The sequence below is a fragment of the Bos mutus genome, chromosome 11 (genome assembly GCF_027580195.1).
Source record: "Bos mutus isolate GX-2022 chromosome 11, NWIPB_WYAK_1.1, whole genome shotgun sequence".
Lineage (NCBI taxonomy): Eukaryota > Metazoa > Chordata > Mammalia > Artiodactyla > Bovidae > Bos > Bos mutus.
Genome location: NC_091627.1, coordinates 12,150,477 through 12,173,373, shown reverse-complemented (window position 1 = coordinate 12,173,373; position 22,897 = coordinate 12,150,477). Strand labels below are relative to the sequence as shown.

Below are 22,897 nucleotides of genomic sequence, written 5' to 3'. Positions count from 1 at the left end.
GTCAGGTGGTCTGGTATTCCCATCTCTTTCAGAATTTTCCACAGTTTATTGTGATCCACACAGTCTTACTAACAACAATAAAAAATGTATTAAAAACTTAATGGATCTGGAATGAAACAGTGGTGATGGCTACACAACCTTGTGAATACATGAAAAACCACTGAACTGTACACTTTTAAAATGATTAATTTTATGGTATATGAATTATGCTTCAATTTTTAAAAATAAAATGGAGAACCTGAAAAGGCAGTTTTGCTATAGAACTTAGAGAGTATAGGTATGCTGCTGCTGCTAAGTCGCTTCAGTCATGTCCGACTCTGTGCGACCCCATAGACGGCGGCCCATCAGGCTCCTCTGTCCCTGGGATTCTCAAGGCAAGAACACTGGAGTGGGTTGCCATTTCCTTCTCCAATGCATTAAAGTGGAAAGTGAAAGGGAAGTTGCTCAGTTGTGTCCGACTCTTAGCGACCCCATGGACTGCAGCCCACCAGGCTCTTCCGTCCATGGGAGTTTCCAGGCAAGAGTACTGGAGTGGGTTGCCAGTGCCTTCTCCAGAGTATAGGTATAGATTCTTACAAATCCATGGCATCAATAATGCAAACAGCCATCTTTCCTCTCTCTCATTTTTTCCACCAGGAAGACAGTTTACTCAGAAATTGTCCAAAGCTTCCTCCAAAGGCTCCTGGCACTTTCAGTTTGGGGTGCTGCTGAAGGAAATGAGGGTGCATCTCAATACAGGCCTCAGTGACTGTCATCATCTAACAATTTCTGTTTAGGTACCTACTTGATGCTAGGCTCTTTATGTAGAACTGTATTTTTGATATATTCCTGTGGATGAGAAAAGAGAAGTTCAGAGAGACTATGTGATTCAACTAAAGACATATTCAGTAGGACCAGAGCCAGGATTTGGACCCAGAGGTTTGACTTCCAAGCGTGAATTATCTTCTACTACTCAGCCTCTCTGCTGGAACCTCAAGGTCAAGTTCAGCCAAATTTTAATACGGGATTTACCCAGGAATCTATAATTTTACTTTGTTCAACCAACATACATCATTTGTGAACTTTCTAACCATTAGGTCCAGGACAGACCTAACTTCCCTCCTTGTTTTGTCTGAAACTGAAATCCTGGTCCTTATCCCCTCTTAGGCTTCCAGACAAGTTCTTGCTGCAGTGGTTGCTCGCTCTGAGCAATGGACCTATTATGGCCCCTTGATGCTTACTAGCTTAAAAAAAGAAACAAGAACAAACTGTCCCAACTTTTACCTGGACACCTGAGTTCTTTTGTGAAGTAGTATTTCCTCAGGTCCAGAACCATCTATAAGCCTCTGCCTCTCTATGCCCAGTGCTAGAGACATAAAGGCACTCATATTTACTTGCTCCAAAATGGAAAAGACACAGTTTTTGCTTAGGTGTTAGAATCCAATTTTGATTGATTATATATTAAAGAATTTTAGTGATACTTGTCTACCTAATCCACTTTCATCCTATCTGGATTTGCAAACTTGCACTGGATTGTTGAATCATATATATGTGTGTGTGTGTATGCACATGTACATATTAATATATATTGACTATAAATACATATCAATCTTAACAGAAATCAACCCTGAACACTCATTGGAAGGACTGATGCTGAAGCTGAAGCTCCAATACTTCGGCCACCTGATGTGAAAAGCAGACTCATTGGAAAAGACTCTAATGCTGGGAAAGATCAAAGGCAAAAGGAGAAGAGGGTGGCAAAGGATGAGATGGTTGGACAACATCACCAATTCAATGGACATGAACTTGGACAAGCTCCGGGAGATAGGGACAGGGAGGTCTGGCGTGCTACAGTCCATGGGGTTGCAGAGTTGGACATGACTTGGCAACTGAACAACATAAATACACACACACACACACACACACATATATATAGTCAGTAATAACAAAAATAGTACCTACTCTTTATGGTCACCTGCTGTTTATCAGTGTGTGGGTGCTGCCACTTCAGTTGTGTCTGACTCTTTGCGACCCCATGGACTGTAGCCATCCAGGCTCCTCTGTCACGGGATTCTCCAGGCAAGAATACTGGAGTGTGTAGTCATTTCCTCCTCCAGAGGATCTTTCCAACCCAGGGATCAAACTTGCGTCTCATATCTCCTGCATTGGCAGGTGGGTTCTTTACCACTAAATACTATTCACATTTAACAGAAAACTGGCTTAGAGGTGTTCAGCAACCTCAAAACAGTAAATGGGGAAACCAGAACCAAAGCTGGAGTTTTCTGTTTCTACTATAACACACTTTGTTGATTTCTATCACTGACACCAAGGATATCAATAATTTCACTTTAGCATCAATTTATTCCCAATACCCAGCTCTAGTCATCCATTTGTCGTTTCACAGCTGTGTCTAGACTGCTACCCTTTTACCCACATGGACCATGCACCCTGTAAAAAGGCATATTAAGACTGGCTAAAAATCCTAGATGGAATACATGATGTAGCATGGAGGGGGGTTATTCAGAACCCCACATATAGTACAGATAAAGAGCCTAGAACTAGTATGTCTCACAGAGAATCTAAGCATGCCCACTCTGAGTGGAAGAATGAATCCCAGAGACATCTAGAAATGCCAGAAAATACAATGAATTTTACAAAGTTGGATACAAAATCCAAACCTTAACTGTGCACATTTAACTTTTTAGTTCAGTCATACCCTCAAAGAAAATCAGGCGTTAGCTACTAACTTGGCTCTTGGCCTGGCTGCCCTTTGGGGGAAATATGAACTTGTCCTGATCTGTTTGGAAATATTTTATCACATATTTAGAAATACATTAACAGGTATCCAGAATAACCCAAATGTACAATTCAATTTGAGAACTGATTTGGTCCTTATTTAGGACTACTTCTGAAGGACTAAGGGAAAAAAGGGAATTTACGTGGAAAATACCATATGGCTTCTATTGGGACCTTTTATTAGCAACATTTAATTAGCATAGTGCCTGGTACAGAATAAGTGCTCTATAAATATTTGTTGAATGAATAATAATGAATGATAACATTAGTCCACAATTATTAGCCATTCATCAAAAAGCCTATGTAAAGAATTTTTTCCACAAAATCTTGGTGACAGGCACATCTTATTCTCTAATTCTTTAAAGGACATTAGTAAGGAAAGCTTTAATATGAAATGGCCTTGGATTTCAAGTGCAGGCTCTACCATTTCCTAGTTGTGTCATGGTGGGTAAGTCGCTAAACTTCCTTGCGCTTCAGTTTCCTAATCTATACAATAGAGCTAACCTTGTGCCATGCCATGCTAAGTCACTTCAGTCATGTCCAACTCCTTGCAGCCTATGGGCTATAGCCCACCAGACTCCTCTGTCCATGGGATTCTCCAGGCAAGAATACTGGAACGGGTTGCCATTTCCTACTCCAGGGCATCTTCCTGACCCAGGGGTCAAACCCGCGTCTCTTACGTCTCCTGCATTGGCAGACAAGTTCTTTACCACTAGCACCACCTGGGAAGCCCCAATATTTACCTTACAGTTTGATTTTAAAGATCTGCAGTAATGTTTATAAAGAGCTTGACTTGCACACTGTACTCCATCTATGGTGATTATTATTATGAAAGGGAATGCTGATTTTCATCAGCAAGTGTATCCCTTTGTCCCCACAATAGGAAGGCTTTTCCAATACTGGCCGAGGTCAGGACTGCCATCAGCCAAGGTAGGGAACATTCTCATTTTCACTTTCAAAATCAAGAGAATGGCACAGCTCTAAAGTAGAAAGGAACCAGCAGCACATGTTTTTAAATATTCATAAGGGCTGGAAATGTCTTACTCCTTTCGTTTTCTCTGCCATCTGCTTTTGTTTCTTTTCTTTTCATTCTTATGCCACAGCTGCAAATGAAAACAACCATACAATAACCCAAGTTAAATAAAAAAAATCAAAATAAAAACAATCTGATGGGTAAAAAGAGAAGATGAATTATAAAGTTTTTCCCTGAGCTCACAAGGCAGCAGAAACAAGAAAAACGTTTGATGTGAGTAAAACCTTCTGGAAACCAAAACCCATGTCCCATGTTTATAATAACCATAATAAGAGCAACCACCATTTACTAAACGGCCCCTATGTGCCACTTGATATCAGTATCTCTAATTTCTAAAGCCATTCTTCAAAGTAAGTAAATCAAACCCATTTTACAGAAAACAAATGCCAAATCAGAGAGGTAAGATAGACTTTTAATGGTTATACAGCTATTAAGAGATGAAACAGATTTGAACTTGGGCCTCTCTGAATATAAAGCTCAGACACTTTTTCTACCACTCTCTCCAAAAATGGGAAGGAACATGAAAAAAATTAATTTAGGAAATATTTAAGGCAGACTATTTGTATTAAATGGATTTTCTTCAGATAATTAAAATCTGTGATTATAGCTCTAATTAAAGTTAACTTAGATAATTGGTTGTTGTATTTGTGAATGTGCAATTAGTCTTCCACATAATTGCTGGGTTTCAGCATCATACTTTCCATGTACTCACTGCATCCCACAGCTTTGCTACACTGGCTTCTGTGTTACCAAAGGCCCACATTACAGCTCTTAGGGTTTCTGGGTCCAAGGACTATGATCTATGAAACCAATAGTAGGGTCTGGGTTCAACCCTATTTTAGCATGTCTTTGTCCAGAAGTCAATGAACACCTTATCTTCAAGTGTAATGTAAAAAGCTCTTACAGCCTACACTGTTGTCCTGAAAACTCCTAGCAGCATGTACCTGAAGAAAAACTGGCAGCAGTGGTCCTCATGTGTTAATTACACTTGCGAAGTCTATTATGCATAGAAAGGGCACCTGCTGGCAGTGAAAATGACTAGAATCTGCCCTTCCTGTGCAGTGAGTAAATTGAGAGTTCATTTCTACAGGAGATAATAGTTTTCAGATTCCATTTCGTGTATCCCCTGCATGGGGATATACTTAACATTTAAATCATCTGCAGAGGAACAAACCTCCTTCAAATTTACATGTTTCAGGCTCCTAGCACTTTACTTAAAATGCTGGTTATCCCTGCTGGCTCTTACCACCAAGGATTAAACTCAACAGTGGTGAAAGTCACCAAGCACAACAGAATAAAGTTATTAGCATTGACTCAAATTTCATGACATTTGTAGTTTCTGACCAAAGCAGTGGTAGCAGGCTGAAGGTGATCAAATCAAGCCTTAAATAGAGGATCTGTTTTTTTCTCTTGGGGTCTTTTATTTCATCATTCTTACATCTTGCAGTTAATAAACAGATACCAATCCCCAAAGGCCTGTAATCATCCTATGGTTAAATGTCAAAAAGTTCTTTCATGAAAACAAGAGACCAGCAGAGAGACTACAATCACATAAACAGAAACTTCCAATACAGAGTCTAATCCAAACCCACTCGGGCTCTAAAAATCAACAAGCCTCAACTATGAGCTTTTAGAGTGAAAGTTTGGGGTGACAAGGGCTTGGCAACTGTCCTTGCCAAGTCTTCCCTTCTTGGTTAGAGCTGCTGCACCACTGCTCTCGGTCAGGCTGGTAACAGTCCTTGAGAGGGTTAGAGATTGAGAGGAAGCTGAAAAGAGGATTGTGGGTCAGCTTCCACAGGAAAAAGTGAAACAGCTAATAAATCCTCTATACAAACAAGAAAGGAGAGCTGTGACCTGAGATGGTGGCTGGAAGTAACAACTGGCCAGAATAAACATTGATTTTTTTTTTTAATGAAACTTTTCAATTACAGAACTATACTTTTTCATTGTTAGAAATATGTGAAAGTATGGAAAATACTATAGAGATCATGCAGAATTCTTCTCTCTCCCCCACAACACAAATCACTGTTAACATTTTGGTGTCTTTCCTTCCAGATTTCTGCCTCTCTATATGTTTGTTTGTGTGTATCTAATTTTTGTGTTTTATATATATATATATACACACATAATTTTTGTTTGTTTTTATAAAAATGGAATAGTGGTGACTGTAGCTATAAAATTAAAAGACACTTGCTCCTTGGAAGGAAAGCTATGACAAACCTAGACAGAGTATTAAAAAGCAGAGACATCACTCTGTCGACAAAGGTCCCTACAGTCAAAGCTATGGTTTTTCCAGTAGTCATGTATAGATGTGAGAGTTAAACCATAAAGAAAGTTGAGTACTGAAGAACTGATGCTTTTGAATTGTGGTGCTAGAGAAGACTCTTGAGAGTCCCAACCAATCTTAAAAGAAATCAACTCTGAATATTCATTAGAAGGACTGATGCTGAAGTTCCAATACTTTGGCCACCTGATGCAAACAGCCAGCTGATCGGTAAAGACCCTGATGTTGGGAAAGACTGAGGGCAGAAGGAGAAGGGGGCAGCAGAGGATGAGATGGTTAGACAGCATCACTGACTCTATGAACATGAATCTGAGCAAACTCCAGGAGACAGAGAAGGACAAGGAGCCTGGTGTGCTGCAGTCTGTGGGGTTACAAAGAGCTGGACACAATTTAGTGACTGAACAACAACAACATCTATTTTAGGGAAAGTTACTAAATCTTTTGCGGCCTTGGTTTATCGACCTGTGAAATGGAGCTAATAATACTTGCCTTACAGGGTTGCTGGAAGAATAAAATGAGATCACAGATGTAAAGAGATGGTCCAATAAGTGATGAGGGGACAGGAGGGAGGCACAGCAGAGATTCAAATGTGGCAACCATTGTTATCACTGATGTGAGTGATGGAGCATTTTCGTCTTCAGTTTTGGGACTCTGAGCTGCTGGTTTTAGACTAGATAACAATTTAGCAATCAAAACTTTCCAAGTAATGGAAAGTGAAAGCTGTACCATGAGAGAGGCAGAGGGACTACAATGACTTTCTCAGCTCCACCAATCCCTGCACACCCAAGCCCCTTGGAGTTCCTACCTGAAGCATCAAGACACAGCTAAGCCTCTTCCAGGAAGAATTCCAAGTCAGCCTCCCTCCCTTCTTCAACTAAAACACATTTCACTCAATAGTGAAATTTCCTTCAAAAGACTTCCCCTCAAAAGAGTGTTTTGAAGCCTGGCTTGTACTCCCAAACCACAGCTGAGGGTAAGTCTTACAGAACGTGCCAGGGCATAGCTGAAACTTGAAGACCTTGGGGATCTCGATTGTTCCTGACACCAGTTTCCAATTTGTCTTAAGGAAAAAAAAAATCACACAACTATTTGGTGCTTTGGTTTCCCTACACCAAGGAATGGGGAAGGTATTATCTACCCACTTGAACTCTCTAGAACGCCATGATGTATATCAAAGCTGTTTGGAAACAAACAGGCCAGTGCAATCTGGTGATCTAAAATTCAGATCACTTTGAAGTTAATATTTTTAATTTATAGTCATCAACTGCATTACAAGTTATTGACCTGAGATGCCTGATCATTCTCTGGAGAAGGAACAGCAGAGGACAGGGTGGGCAGTGGCCTTACCAGCAGTAGTCCAGCAGATGTGGAGGCAGGACAGGGATGTACACGTGCTGCCAGAACATGGGGTAGAGCATCGCAGCAGACCCGTGGATGCAGGCAGTCAACTGCAACAGAGATTAAAGATTCAGAGCTAAACAGTTGAAGTTGGGAAACACTCATTTGAGTTCAACAATAAAATTAAATATATACTTATCAACATATTTAGAATAAGTTAACTCAATAACCCTAAATCAAACTTAATAAGAGCTTCATTTTCCAAAAAATGTATTTTTTTTCATGATTATGAAGCTAATATACAATGACAGTAGAAAATTTAGAAACTGGAGAAAAAGATTAAAGTCTTCACCATCTGAAGATAACTTAACATTTTGGTATATTATTCATACATGTGTATGTGTGTGCTCAGTCATGTCCGACTCTTTGAGACCCCATGGACTATGGCCTGCCAGGCTTTTCTGTCCATGGAATTTTCCAGATAAGAATACTGGAGTGGGTTGTTATTTCCTATTCCAGGGAATCTTCCTGACCCAGGGATCGAACCTGCCTCTCTTGCATTGGCAGGCAGATTCTTTACTACTGTACTGCCTGGGAAACCCATTACCTATATATGGACTTTTCTAATAAAATCAGGATTACTGTAAACACAGTGTTAACTTTCCCTTTAAGTTAATATTATTTGCTGGCGTTTTCCCATATCTTTAAGTATTCTTAGAAAATATCTTTTAATGCCACCCAATGAATTTCTCATATTATATTTAAGCACTCTTCCATCATTAAGTTATATACTTGGATCAACTCAATAACTTTTATATATGGTCCCTACATGCAGAATTTAAAGACAAAGGTTATAAATATTTTAAGGCACTTAACAAATATAGTAATACAAATACAATAAATGTATTCATAGAATAAATAGATAAAGGGTTGAGGCTCTTTATACTCCCCCAGCCATGTACTGGACTGCTTGGCCTCTCTGTACCTCACTGTACCTATCTTCATTTTATTTTTACTTCTCTGATCATGACTGAAGTTGAACATCTTATTATATGTTCTAAACTATATTTCTTAAGTAAATGATCTGTTCATATTCTTAGTCCACTTTTTCTAAAGAGAATTTAGTATATTTTAATTGATTTAGAAGAAATTCTGGATATGCAAAGGACAGTAATCTTTTGTAAGGGTTTTTGAAAATAATTTATGCTTAACTTTCTTTGAAGTTGTGGGTAAAGAGAAAGCTTAAATAATTACATGGGCAAATATTTCCCTTCATGATGGTTTCCACTGTTTTTATACTAAGTCCTTCAAATTCTTCCTCAGCATTTAACTCTTTAATCCATCTGGAATTAATTTTGGTTTAAGGGCTAAGGTGAGAATTTATTTTTTCCACAGAGTTAATCAATGGCTCCAACACTGTTTACTAACATCCTTCCACTCCCTCCTTTTTTGGCCTGTCTCTATTTCATATTTCTTTTTTTTTCTTAAGAGTTACATATATGACACAATCAGTATTTGATATAACAGAAAAATTAGGAAATGAAGATACGATGGAATAAAACTGCTACAAAATTCAATACAGTGAAAGAAGGAAAAAACCAACACCTTTGGAGATAGGGCTATGAAGTGACAAAAGCCAACAACACATGTTTCTTTCTGTCTTTTTTCTTTAATGTTTCTTCGGTTTCTGGGAAGCCTGTTCCCATGAGGACTTTTCTTCTTTTGGAAGCTGTTAACCAGCCTTTGCTGACAGAAGGACATTTACGTGGCAAAAGAGTGACGCGGCAAGGCCCAGTTAAAAGAATCCCAGAGGTTAGTGTAACATGAACAGCTTTAAATTGGATATTCTGCTGATGGTTCACAGTTGTGAGAGCTGTGTATTAAACCCAAGGCTGCTACTTTTTTCCCCTCCTTTTCCCTCCAGACCCTGTTCTTTAAATCAGGTACATGCCATGAACAGGAGCTCATCCAACAAGCGCTCAAAAGCAAGTCCCAGTGACTCTGACAAGGCTTGTAGGTTTAATCCATCTTTTCTCAACCCATTTTGGTAGGTTTCCACATAAAAAAGGCTGTCTGTCATATTATACATGACTAATATCTTCGGGCTTAGAAGAGATAAAAAATATTTGCTGGTGTTGAGTGAGTGGAAAATGAACCAACTTTACTCCAACTCCACCCTGAAGTCAGGCTGGAGGGTTTACATCAGCCTTCAATCCCAGCTCTCTTCTTCTCCATCCTTTAACCAAGTGCCAGAGTACTCATTCTAAAGTGCAGGTCCAGTCATGTAACATCCTGCTTTGAATGTGCTTGGGGGCATACCTGGAACAGGCATGTCTTCGTGTCTGCAGCTCCCCATCTACCTATAGAGAAGCATCTCCAGCCACAGTCCCTGCAATCTTCTCCAGGTTTATCCTTGGAATAAACTGTTTGCAGATTTACGAGTAGATATGTACTCCTTTTCCTGCCCTCTGTATTCCCACAGGCCCAGATCCATGACCCTAGAGTCTGTTCACTATCTTCTTCTGCAAAGCTTTGCATGGCTCCGCTGGGCATGTGTCTCCTTTATTGATGGGATTATAACTGTGTGGGTTTGTCCTCTCACTGTAAAGGGCAGAAGGACCCTGTCTCTCTTATGCTCAGTGGCACAATAAATATACACATATATACACGTTTATGTGCTAGGTAATGCAATATTTATTGAATAAATAAAAAACAATTCCCACTTAGAATATACTCATAAAGACAGCTAGTGGCTTGGTTTTTCATGCTCCTTGACCACCATTTTCATGAGTCTCGGAGAATAGGGTTTAAGACTCAAATTCCAAAATAATAACAGTAAGCTTAGACATACAAATACACTACTTTTGGAAAATCAAGTCAATGGATTCATCCATCCATTTATTTAATAATATGCCTACTCTGTAACTCTACAACACACCAAATAAATAAAAGCACTTAAAAATCTGTATGGTGCCACCCAGATACAAGGTGGTATCATCATATGTATTCACCAGTAATTCTCTTTGAAAAAGTCTTTTAATAGAATGTTCCTGGTTAAGACAGAACTTGAATACCGGCCTCTTTTTAGTTTAAATTGGTTTGAGTCTAAATCCTATTTCAAGCAACACAGCGGCACGGATCTTATCTTCAGACAATGTCCTTTTCATGTCTCTTTAGCCTAAAAAAACCCAAAAAAACCTAGCAAGCTAAATTACAAGGTTTTAAAATTACTTATCCTTCCTAAAAATCAAACTTAAGATGTCTGATCATCATTTTCATTGGGAAATTTTCTCAGTGCCAAATCTCTGCAGCTATAATAAAATGCTCTTACCCATTTGGTTAAAAAACAAACAAACAAACAAAGAGTTCTTTGGCTCTTTTCCAAAATACTAAATGACACACACAATGTGTATCATTTCTTAGAAATAATGGCTACGTGGACCACAGAAAAGCATTATGATACATCTTTGCTTAATCAGAAATAATATATATTCCATACATTATCATTAGCCACTTACTTTAAAAAAACAAACCTCTAAAACCAACCCTATTAAAAAAAAATAAGAGTCCTAAAGGACTACGCTCATTCCTTACAGAATACAAAATTTAAAAGTAATGAAAGTATATAATTTGGATTGTCATCAACAAGGGGGTATTGTGAATATTTAATTGAAGTGCAAGTTGAGGAAAATGATCCTATCAAAATCTCACTCAGTGGGAGAATAGAAAGATAGTATGTGTAAAATTTGCCCAAAGTCATTAGTCACAATGAATATTCATCAGAAGCCAATTATCAATCCCATTTAATGACACCCCAAAAGATTTTGCCCTAAAGCAGCTGAATAGTCTAAGACTCCAGACAAAACTAGACAAATTACACAGCCAACAGCTAGTCTAGCCAGGACACAAATTGTAAAGTAAACCACTGGTGGGTTTTTGGACGCACTTTTAGCAAATTCTGTCCTCAATTAAAGGTGCACAAGGTCAGTCTGATTTTGGAGCTTTCTTTTTGGCTGCATAGTTTCCTTTGAGGCAGAGGGAGAGAAAGGAGAGGCAGTGGAGGTAGGATGCGAATGAAGAGCAATCAAGGATAGGGTTTGAAAGATCAGAGACACTTTTTTTTTTTTTAATTTGAGGTATTTCTTAGGGATAATACCCAGATTGTCACAATCTTAGATACCAATCCAACTGACTCCTAAGAGAATCCTGCAATTTAACATGGAATAAAAGTAAAGAGACCTTCATTAAGGAAAAAAAGGAATCTCAACAGTGTATGTGCCAGGCACCCTGCCAGGGGTTTACGTGTTAAGTCACTTTAGTACATCAGTTGTGTCCAACTCTTTGCGACCCTATGGATTATAGCCCACCAGGATCCTCTGTCCATGGGATATTTCAGGGATATTACTGCAGCAGGTTGGCATTTCCTACACCAGGGTATCTTCCTGACCCAGGCATCAAACCCTCCTCTCTTACAGCTCCTGCATTGGCAGGCGGGTTCTTTACCACTAGCGCCACCTGGGGGTTTGTTGTTGTTGTTCAGTCACTAAGTCGTGTCTGACTCTTCACGATCCCATGGACTGTAGCCCACCAGGCTCCTCTGTCCATGGGATTTCCCAGGCGAGAATACTGGAGTGGGTTGCCATGCCCTTCTCCAGGGGATCTTCCTGACCCAGGGATCGAACCCACGTCTTCTGCATTGCAGGCACTGGCAGGCAGATTCTTTACCACTGAGCCACCAGGGAAGCCCCTGGGTGTTTAGGATCTTGCAAAATACTGTTTTAGAGGTAGGAGTTTGTGTGTGTCTGTGTGTACACATATGTATTCAACACCACACTTCACAGATAAGAAAACAGTTTCACAGGTGAAATGACTTGCCCAAGGCCACACAGCTTGTAAGTGACAGACGGGACTCTGTAGTAAGAGACATTTCCAGGTCTGTCAGACTATAATAGGCACCTCCACAACACAAAAGTTAACTACGAATGTTTTGAGTGTCTATACTGTGCCAATACACCAGGCTCAGGATTCTGAACTAGGTGACATATTGTCCCTGTTGGCATGGCCAAATTATGTAGAATTTGCCATGCTGTTAGATGATCAAATATCTAAAAGCACAATACCAATCAACAGAAAATGATTTTAAAAACAAATACAGCTGATCATTTCCTGAGGATAAGTTACATTTAAGTAAGGTAGTGTAGTATCTTTAATCCATAGGAAATTCTAGACAATGAAGTAACAAGTGTTAAAGGGAAAGGTTTACATTCCCATTTGGGCACTGGAAAGTCCTGCTGGAAAGTCTGGCTTTCACACATTTTCATGGAGCATCCACTAAATCTCTTTTTGATCTGAGCAAGTCATTTCCACTCCTGGGTCTCAATATAGAAAACAAGAGGTTAGATTACATGATCCCTGTCCCCACGTTCAGTTTTGACAACTTTGATCTAGAGGAACTGCTTACCCTTTGGCATAAAGAATGTTTCTCCTCTGCCCCAGTTCACTTTCCTCAACCATACTAAGTACAAGGACAACAGACTGTCTCAAAGTTGGTCTTGCTCTCTCATCTCTGCAATCACGGGCACACCTGAGATTCATGTGGTCTCCGGGAAGCACCACCTTTCAATCATCTCATCTCCATCACCTGACTGTGGAGGGTACAGCCTTCCTCCATGCTTGGCCCTTGACACTCTAAAGGTCTCAGAGGTAGATAATCTTAGGAGACTACGGGCATGAGACTAAAGATGTGAGTTCCTCAAGGACAGAGACCACATTTGATCCTCTCTTTATCTCTAACTATGCTTAATACAGAGCAGGTGCTGAGTAAGTGTTTGGGGAATGTTAGAATGCCTTCACCTTAACATCATGAGGAATGGTAGACAAGATTATCACACATTTAAGAAACTGCCTAATATATCATAACTAGAAGCTAAATTCTGAAAAGATATTGAGATTGCAAGTTTCAAAAGTTGAAAAAAAGGAAAAAAAAATCAGATCATCAGATGGTCAGAGTCATTCTTCAAATACAAGAACTCAGAATGTTAAAAGATTAAACTGACACCGGCTTCATCACAGGGTTAGAGGCATCTGGATTTCTCCTCTGAACCCTAACATCAGGAAACTGATAAAACGAATATAGAAAGAATATCAGATTATTAACCTTAAAGATGGGTCATTTTTCAGTCTACTTATTTCAGCCAAGGATAATCTTATGTAGAACAACTGTACAAAACTGTATGAATCTTACAAAAGTTGTTAGCTTTCTCAATTTGAGAACTAGATTCTTCTATTTAATTATAAGGCACCTTTCAAGTCATAAGGAAGTAAATGGTGCAGTGATTCAGACAATGTGATTCAAAGAGTGTTTTGATTTTTATTTTACTCTCACATGTAAAACCCACTATAAGATCAGCAAAAAGTCTTCAGTAAAACCTTCAGGGACTCTGAAAGTTAATGTACTCAAACCTTCGAAGAGTATCAGAAAAACCTTTAATTATAAATGGCTCAATTGTATTTACTATAGTTAGTGAGGGAAGAGTTGACTTTTCAAGAAACTATCCAAGATGCTTTAGGGGAAAGAGAATTTAGAAAACCTAAGAAATTAAAGGCCTTCAGCTATTCTAGACAGAAAGTGGGCATGCGAGCAGAAAGAAGGAAAAGAGTAAAGAATGCTCTGCTTTTCTTAGAAGTCAAATTCAATGCTTCAGTATTTTTTTTTTTTTTTTGTGGGGTTGGAAGGTCAATCTTTCTTCAAATAGTTTTTCTTTCAGTTGGGTGGAACCCATCTTACCGCTTGCTTCTCCACTATTCTCTGGGGAAAGGGAGGGGGAAAACTTCCACAAAAACCAACATAGCACCATGGAGTCAAGTTGAGTGCCTTCCACTAAGAGAAAGATCATCCAGACCAGGAGGAAGTTTTCCCAGGCAATCACTTGCCTACTCAATCGCGTCTCTTCCCGCCCTCCCCTCTTTGTTCTTAAAGCTACTTACTAACTAGAGTGATCAGAGTAAGTTATTAACCAGAGCAACAAGTTTCACGCCAAGATCTGACACTTCAAAACATCAAAGCAATTAAAACCATCAGAGAAAAGTTTTAGCTACCAAAGCAGAGGCAGACTCTGTGGTATTACAAACTATGTGTAAATAAGCCTGCAGCATCACACGTGGGAAACTGCGGACTTTTTTGTAAGATAATAGAGACAAAAGATAAAATTACATTGGGATTGATAACAATTCATTTTAATTCATGGACAGCCACTTCTCCATTCTGTGCCTGTGACAGTCTAATTGATCCTGGAGTCAGGACGTGCCCTGCAGATCCCTGAAAAGGTGCAACCATTGTCAGTGAGTTCCAGCTGGCACTCAAGAAAAAAAATCTATTTTCCACCTCAAGTCTAGCATAAGTGAATATTTATATTTCTTTGAAAATATTTCCAAGGTCATAATTTGTATTTAGCTAATTTACTGCTTTAATAAAGAAATCACATTTTTTAAAAGAAAGGAAGCATAATTGAACACAGAATCATGAATACCTAGCTATCAGTAATCCCATATGTGAAAAAGAAACTAAGAAAACTTGAGGTAGTAGGAGTTACTAGATTTGAAGGCACAGGGAAAAAAAAAACAAAACTCCCCCTGTATAGTTTTGTCAGATAAATTCAATCTCAGAAAGTAACACTGAATTCAGAAAGATTGAAGCTATGACCAGATATCACAGTGACCACTTACTAAGCATTTACTATCTGCCAAGCACTGTTCTAAGTGCTTCACATATACAATGTAACTCATTTAATCTTCACTGTAGCCCTATAAGGAGAAGGCAATGGCACCCCACTCCAGTACTCTTGCCTGGAAAATCCCATGGACGGAGGGCCTGGTAGGCTGCAGTCCATGGGGTCGCGCAGAGTAGGACATGACTGAGCGACTTCACTTTCACTTTTCACTTTCATGCATTGGCGAAGGAAATGGCAACCCACTCCAGTGTTCTTGCCTGGAGAATCCCAGGGACGGGGGAGCCTGGTGGGCTGCCGTCTATGGGGTCGCACAGAGTCAGACACAACTGAAGCAACTTAGCAGCAGCAGCAGTAGCCCTATAAAGTAGGTAGCATTGTTGTTCTCATTTATAGATGAGGATATTAAGATTCCTAGATGTCAAGGTCTTGGATATTGTGTGATCTTGTGTAAAGTCACAGTAGTGGCAGAAGTAGGCTATAAACTTAGGGAGATGAGCTCCAGAGTTTGTGCTCTTAGCTCACAGGAAACTGCTTCTGTGATACGATCTGAATTAAATCGATAATTACCGAGTATACACTATGTGTACACACCATGCCCTCAAGCAATTCAAAATAGAGAGAAAAAGATCAAAATGCACACAATCAACTTCAACACAAAAGCATTATGAAAGAGGTGCTATAACATAGGTTCAAGTGCGCTAGCATATAAAGAAGGAATCTTTAATTCTGCCTGGGGCAAGAATCAGGCCTGCCTGCCAGAAAAAAAGAGAGAGAGGCAGGAGGGCAGAACCTGGAAGGATGAAGACAGGAAGCAGTTAGTCTTGCTCCCTGGGAGTCTGCTCTGGTGGTAATGCTGGGTCAAATGAACACAGCAGTTTCTTAGGCCACTCCAGCTCTACGCAGTAATGCCTGTGGAGATTTGAACAGGAAATGACAATTTAGTCAATGACTATGTGACTAGTGAGAAGTGGGTGGATATGGAAAATCTCATACGAGTTGCCATGACTATTCTGTTGCTTGGATTCATTCACCATCTACTCTCACCAGTTGTACTAATTAAATCTTCAGAGCTCTTCCAGGATCTCTATCGCCTTCTTTGCTTCAGAAAGTCAATCAGTTTATTGCCCCAAAAAACTAGGATTCAGAGTCAACATTTACTAAATGAGTAGTATGTGTCCAGCAATGGGCTACTGGCTTTCATATCTCTGAAAAACTCTGAGGGGAGTATTAACACTACCTTCTTTTTACTGAAAAGATTAAGTTTCCCGGGGCAACATGGCTAGGGAGGATCAAGTTACACAGGAAGAACTTCAACAAAACCATCTTGACTTGAAGCCTGGTGCTCTCTCCTCCTCTTGTCCTTTTTCTTGGGAAAAGCTAGCAGAAGCAGGGCTGTCTGAATCATCTAGCAGGGAAAACACATAGATAGCAAGACAGCACAAGAGAAAATACATGAATTTTCACAAGGTCTATATGAACTCCCAATGATATAGTCTAACCTCACATCATACTTCATTTGCTCATCAGTGACCATGCTTTCAGCTTGCAGAAATAAAAAAAAAATTGAGTTCTTGACTTCTGACCACACAGTAGGTGCTCCAATTGTGTTAACAAACTCCACACAGATGTCTGCCAATGTGAGTGCCATTAGGGCTTTTTCAAGTATATTAAGATGTCAGTGACTTGCAAGGAAAGTTATGACCAACCTAGATAGCATATTAAAAAGCAGAGACATTACTTTGCCAACAAAGGTCCATCTAGTCAAGGCTATGGTTTTTCCAGTGGTCGTGTATGGATGTGAGAGTTGGACTGTGAAGAAAGCTGAGCACCGAAAAATTGATGCTTTTGAACTGTGGTGTTGGAGACTCTTGAGAGTCCCTTGGACTGCAAGGAGATCCAACCAGTCCATTCTGAAGATCAGTCCTGGGTGTTCTTTGGAAGGAATGATGCTAAAGCTGAAACTCCAGTACTTTGGCCACCTCATGTGAAGCACTGACTCGTTGGAAAAGACTCTGACGCTGGGAGGGATTGGGGGCAGGAGGAAAAGGGGACGACAGAGGATGAGATGGCTGGATGGCATCACTGACTCGATGGACATGAGTTTGTGTGAACTCCGGGAGATGGTGATGGACAGGGAGGCCTGGCGTGTTGCGATTCATGGGGTTGCAAAGAGTCGGACATGACTGAGCGACTGAACTGAACTGAACTGACTTGAATATCACCTCTTAGTGCTTTATGGTAGAGATCTGATTCTTAAAAGAGTCATATAAAAAAGTTATTAATCCTATAATCTAGTGAAAGTGAAGTGAAGTCGCTCAGTCGTGTCCGACTCTTTGCAACCCCACGGACTGTAGCCTATCAGGCTCCTCCGTCCATGGGATTTTCCAGGCAAGAGTGCTGGAGTGGATTGCCATTAAGGAACATACAATTTATTTCACAAACTGACTACACCACTAAAATAATACACAAGATACTCTGCCAATGTTCTCAATGCAATGGCTGAAAAGAAACATCACCTCTCTAGATCCATTTATACAGATGTATCTAAAACTACCCTAGTAGACTACATCAGCACCCAACAGTACTGAGAGATTAAATTACTCTTAGCTCTTTCCTGTTCTAGACTGCTGCTGCTAAGTTGCTTCAGTCGTGTCTGACTCTGTGCGACCCCACAGACTCAGAGCTCTTTCAGAAATATGGAAATAATTTTTTAGTGCTAATCTGTACTCACAAATGGAGAAGGAAATGGCAACCCACTCCAGTATTCTTGCTTAGAGAATCCTGTGGATGGAGGAGCTGGTGGGCTGCTGTCCATAGGGTAGCACAGTCGGACACGACTGAAGCGACTTAGCATGCATGCATGCATTGGAGAAGGAAATGGCAGCCCACTCCAGTATTCTTGCCTGGAGAATCCCAGGGATGGCGGAGCCTGGTGCACTACTGTCTATGGGGTTGCACAGAGTAGGACACGACTGAAGCAACTTAGCAGCAGTAGCAGTACTCAGAAATGCTTTCTAAACAAACTTAATCAGCCCTTATTATATAGTCTCAAGATGAAAAGGACTCTACTGATGCAAAATAATCAAAGAATAAATACTGTCTTAGAGAACTGGTCCTGAATCTGGTTATGTATCAGTAATTTGGGAAACTTTAAAAAAATAGACATTCCACAGTCCCATCTTAGACCTTTTGAATTAGAATGTCTAGAGGTGGTACCCAAGAACTTAAATTTTTATTATTATTTTTAATTTATTTAAATTGGAGAATAATTAGTTTACAACATTGTGATGATTTTAGCCATAATCAACATGAATCAGCCACAGGTATACATTTGTCCCACCCCATCCTGAATCCCCCTCCCACCTCCCTCCTTACCCTATTCCTCTGCGGTTGTCCCAGAGCACCGGCTTTGAGTGCCTTGCTTCATGCATCAAACTTGCACTGGTCATCTATTTTACATATGGTAATGTACATGTTTCAATGCTATTGTCTCAAATCATCCCCTGCTCTCCTTCTCCCTCTGAGTCCAAAAGTTTGTTCTTTACATCTGTGTGTCCTTTGCTGCCCTGCATGTAGGATCACTGGTATCGTCTTTCTAAATTCCATATATATGCGTTAATATATAGTATTTGTCTTTCTTTTCAACTTATTTCACTCTGTATAATAGGCTCCAGGTTCATCCACCTCATTAGAACTGACTCAAATGCATTCCTTTTTGTAGCTGAGAACTTAAATTTTTAATAAGCTGAGTGATTTCTAACACAACTAACTCAGGGATCAGCATTTGGGAATCACTAACAATCTGAACCCTCTGTCTAGTCCAAAACATGTGCTCAATGTGTTGAAGCAAGAAGGGCAGGAGAGGAAGGTAAGAACAAGTAGGGAGACCATGACGGGTTGAAGTCACAGCAATATTTAAAGTACTGCAAATTAAACTGTTGTTACTCTATATATTATATAGCTTATACATCCTCTATAACATCAATGTTCTTCATTCTTGTAGTCTAACATGAACAAGAGAAAAGGAACTCGCACATAATAAATGAAGAACCTAGTTCAAAAAGCAGCTAAGTGTATTTACATTTAAAGACCAGAGAAAAACCACATAAATAAAACATACCAATCTTTTCTATTTCCTGCCAATGGAAGTTCCTTTCATTTATTTCTAACAGTTTTTAATATTCTCTGAGCCACAATAAAATTTTATGTGATGGAGATTAGAGAGGCTATGCTATTTGAAAGTTTGGCTGCAGAGTCTGTATTTCATGCCACTTCGTTACATTTTGTTAAGGATTTCCCTCTTCACCAAAAGGGATTAGTTTTCTTCTCACTTCTTTGAATACTCTTCTTAGGTTGTTAGTGTGAACTAGGTTAATCTCTCTTTTAACATATAAAAGATGAACAAACAAAATGTTCAATTTATTTTATTTTTTTAAATGGAACACTAAATTTAGTCTTAGAATTCTCTGTTTGGTAAGTTTCCAGTTACAAGGTCTTGGCTTCCCTTGAGCACAGTTTGAAACAAAATAATGCAGTTTGTTCCGATGGCTGGAACATGCAGAGTGGAGTATGCAGGCAAAGAGGCTCTGGCTCTGGTCCAGTATTTCAAACCTTCTTAGGCTGCCACTCCCATCTAGGCTTCAAGGGCTCCAGATAAGCAAACAGGATTAGTTATTTCTAGCCCAGAAGAGCTAGAAAAGCTTTATACACATCATTTAGGGACATAGCCCACTCTACAAGTCAGGGTAGTCATGACCAGGTAGATCTGATCAGGAAAGAAGTAAAGATGAAGCCAAGATCTGAAAAATTCCCTAGTCCACAAACTGACTCTTCTTAGGTCACAAGACCAGGTGGTGCTAAAACAGTGGATGCTGTGAATGGAAGTGGATAGGACAGGACTGGAACAAGGTTGGGAAGTTCCCTATCCCTTCACACCAACACTGAAGTGTCTACTAAGGCCACAACTGAGGGTGCTGGGGGAAAAAAGAAATATCACCCACCACTCTCCAGGCCATCAAGTCCTGCCAAGACACATTTTCTGGGATAATAGGAAGAAATTGACAGGGAGAGATATTGGGCTTTTTTTTTTTTTTTTTCCTTCTGTACATGGTATACTTGGAGAAGGAAACAGCAACCCACTCCAGTATGCTTGCCTAGAAAATTTCATGGACAGGGAGCCTGGTGGGCTATAGTCCATGGGGTCATAGAGTCAGATACGACTGAGTGATTAAACGACATAACATACTATTAGAAAAATAGTAATTATTTTCATAGTTGTGGGTATCACACAAATAATTAGGTGTGGAGGCTCAATTAATTAGGTAACAGCCTTGCCACCAAATTGTGCTTCCTTCCTAAGAACTTGTTTTAAAAAGCATCTCTTAAGTGTGACAGACATGCCTCTGGTTCTTGTGACAGTTCCCACACAAGGATTCTGATGTTTGTTTGAGAGGTGACACCCAATAAATATAACCTGGTCCCCACAGCAAGCACTCTGAAGGGGCCAAGATTGATCTGTGTAATTCCTGGTTGTTTCTCCCTTTTCTGAAGCCAAAGCCTCCCTTCCCCAGACACAGCACATAATGACCCACCAGCATGTCCTTTTCTTCTATGACTAGGGCATAACCTTGGGCAAGAGAACCCATCTCTCTGAGTGGACAGATCATTCTGTAAAATGGGGATAATACTGCTCTTCTAGGACTTCTGTTGCAATTAGATGATATTATTTCTATAAAGGTCTTATTTTAGACTTACTTGCTATCCACAAGAGTTACCAAAAAACAATCTTGAGTTAAACTCAGATATGAAAATCTGGAAGAAAAATGGGGCCTTTGTGCTAGAAGAAATCTCACTGAAGCATTTACATTAGAGAACAAGATGTAGTTAAATCTTTCCTATTTATCATTTATAAAGGAAAACAATCAATACACACTGCACAAAAAGAACAAAAAGTTAACATTTTTCTTACACAGAATATCACAACATTATTGACAGAGAAAGCCTGAAATGAATATTACCTGACTCTGAACTAAACATGGCTGGGTTTGTCTCTATTGACACACAGTCAGTTTTATGAAACATGGCCCTCTGGGATGTTCAACAGCTTTTATCTTTCAGATGCTTGATGGCTCTGAGAAGCATCAAGCCTACATCTGTATGAAACAAAATTGAGAAAAATGTGGTTTGTCAAGGTATGGCAGGCCACATCTGGATCTGTCAAGAGAGGGTCATCAAAAACTTCAGGCTACAGTATTCTTTGCATTTTCCATCATCAAAAAGATAATAAAAAGTCAGTATTGAGTAAGTAAAAGGCAACAATTAGAAAGCTTTTAAACTCTAAAATTGAAGAGGTCCAAAGGCTCGGAGAAGGCATTGGCGAACCACTCCAGTACTTTTGCCTGGAAACTCCCAGGGACGGAGGAGCCTGGTGGGCTGCCGTCTATGGGGTCGCACAGAGTCGGACATGACTGAAGCGACTTAGCAGCAGCAGCAGCAGCAGCAAAGGCTTGGATAAAAGGGATGTCTACTCAGTTACTTATCCCCAGAGAAACAACACAAAACAGATCAGGATGTTGCTGATCCCCTATGAGGTAAAAGAAGACCTTCTCCTTCCCTAAAGAGATATCCACCATCCACCATCCATTAGTAAAACTTAGAACTCAGTTAAGAATCAACTGTCTGTTTAAAAGTTTTTAAGCCAAAGTAATGTGTTTATAGCCTGAAAAACGAAACAAAAAGTGTTAAAGGCTTATACTACTGACAAATAGCAGCCCGTCTCATGATATCCCTTACCCTTAATCAAAAGTAATCACATTCAACACAATATTTATCTCCTTATTTTTAAAAAGTATTTAATTTAAAATTTTAAACATTAATCTTTGACTTACCATTATAGATATTAATAATTTATCAAAAACATATACATACATCTTATGCCAAACTGTTCTAGGAGTTTCGCAACTCATTTTATTTGACATGAGGTCACTGGTGACCAAACAGAAGCTATTTCATTGGAGGTAAGGGCTAAATCACAACACAAGACAGAGGAGAGAATGAGAGGAGAGGAATTAGACAGTAAACAGAAGTAACTCTCTTGAGGAATTTTATTCTAAAAGGAAGAAAAGAAATGGGATAAAAGGGATGTGTTTAAGGATGTTTTGTTTTGAAGTTTGGGAGACAATATACTGTGCTGGTAAGTACTTAAGACTGTACCAGTAAAGAAAAAAAAAAAAAAAAGATGCAGGATTGAGAAAGCTCAATGCTGGAGGAATTCCGTAAGGTGACAAGAAGGATGCTGCAGTATTAGCTTTCCTATGAGGCCCTTCTTGGTCATCTATCTAAACTGCAATCCCTGCCACACCAGTCGTCATCCACTCTCCTCCTCTGCTTTATTGTACTCCTTGTACTTAGAACTAGCTACTATTCTGTATTTTTAACCCACCTCATTTACTGATCTACTCTACTAGAACATAAGCTTCATATGAGGACAGGGACTTTTGCCTATTTTGTTCACTGCTGTATTACCAGTACCTATGGCAGTGCCACAAAAGCTATTTGCTGAATGAAGTCAGGTGGACACATGGAATGGTTGGCCTGGAGAGAATGGACAGTTCATCCACAACAGAGAAGGTGAGTGGAGGACTAGCTACCACAGGTTGACAGGTGTGGTAGGGGCTGGCACCACTCTCTCCTGAGCACTTTCATTAGATAAAGATGGAATTTTAGGTAAGAAATATT

At 39.7% G+C, this 22,897-nt stretch overlaps 1 protein-coding gene across 6 annotated transcripts in view; it reads right to left on the bottom strand.

The window, feature by feature from the left end:
• The window catches only part of DENND1A (DENN domain containing 1A), a 533,349-nt gene that overhangs the window by 219,727 nt on the left and 290,725 nt on the right, over positions 1-22,897 (bottom strand). For all 6 annotated transcript variants that reach the window (XM_070379017.1, XM_070379021.1, XM_070379022.1 and 3 more), the window contains one exon: positions 7,440-7,540. In XM_070379017.1, the coding sequence (XP_070235118.1) occupies positions 7,440-7,540 (101 nt within the window). The remainder of the gene's footprint in view (positions 1-7,439; positions 7,541-22,897) is intronic.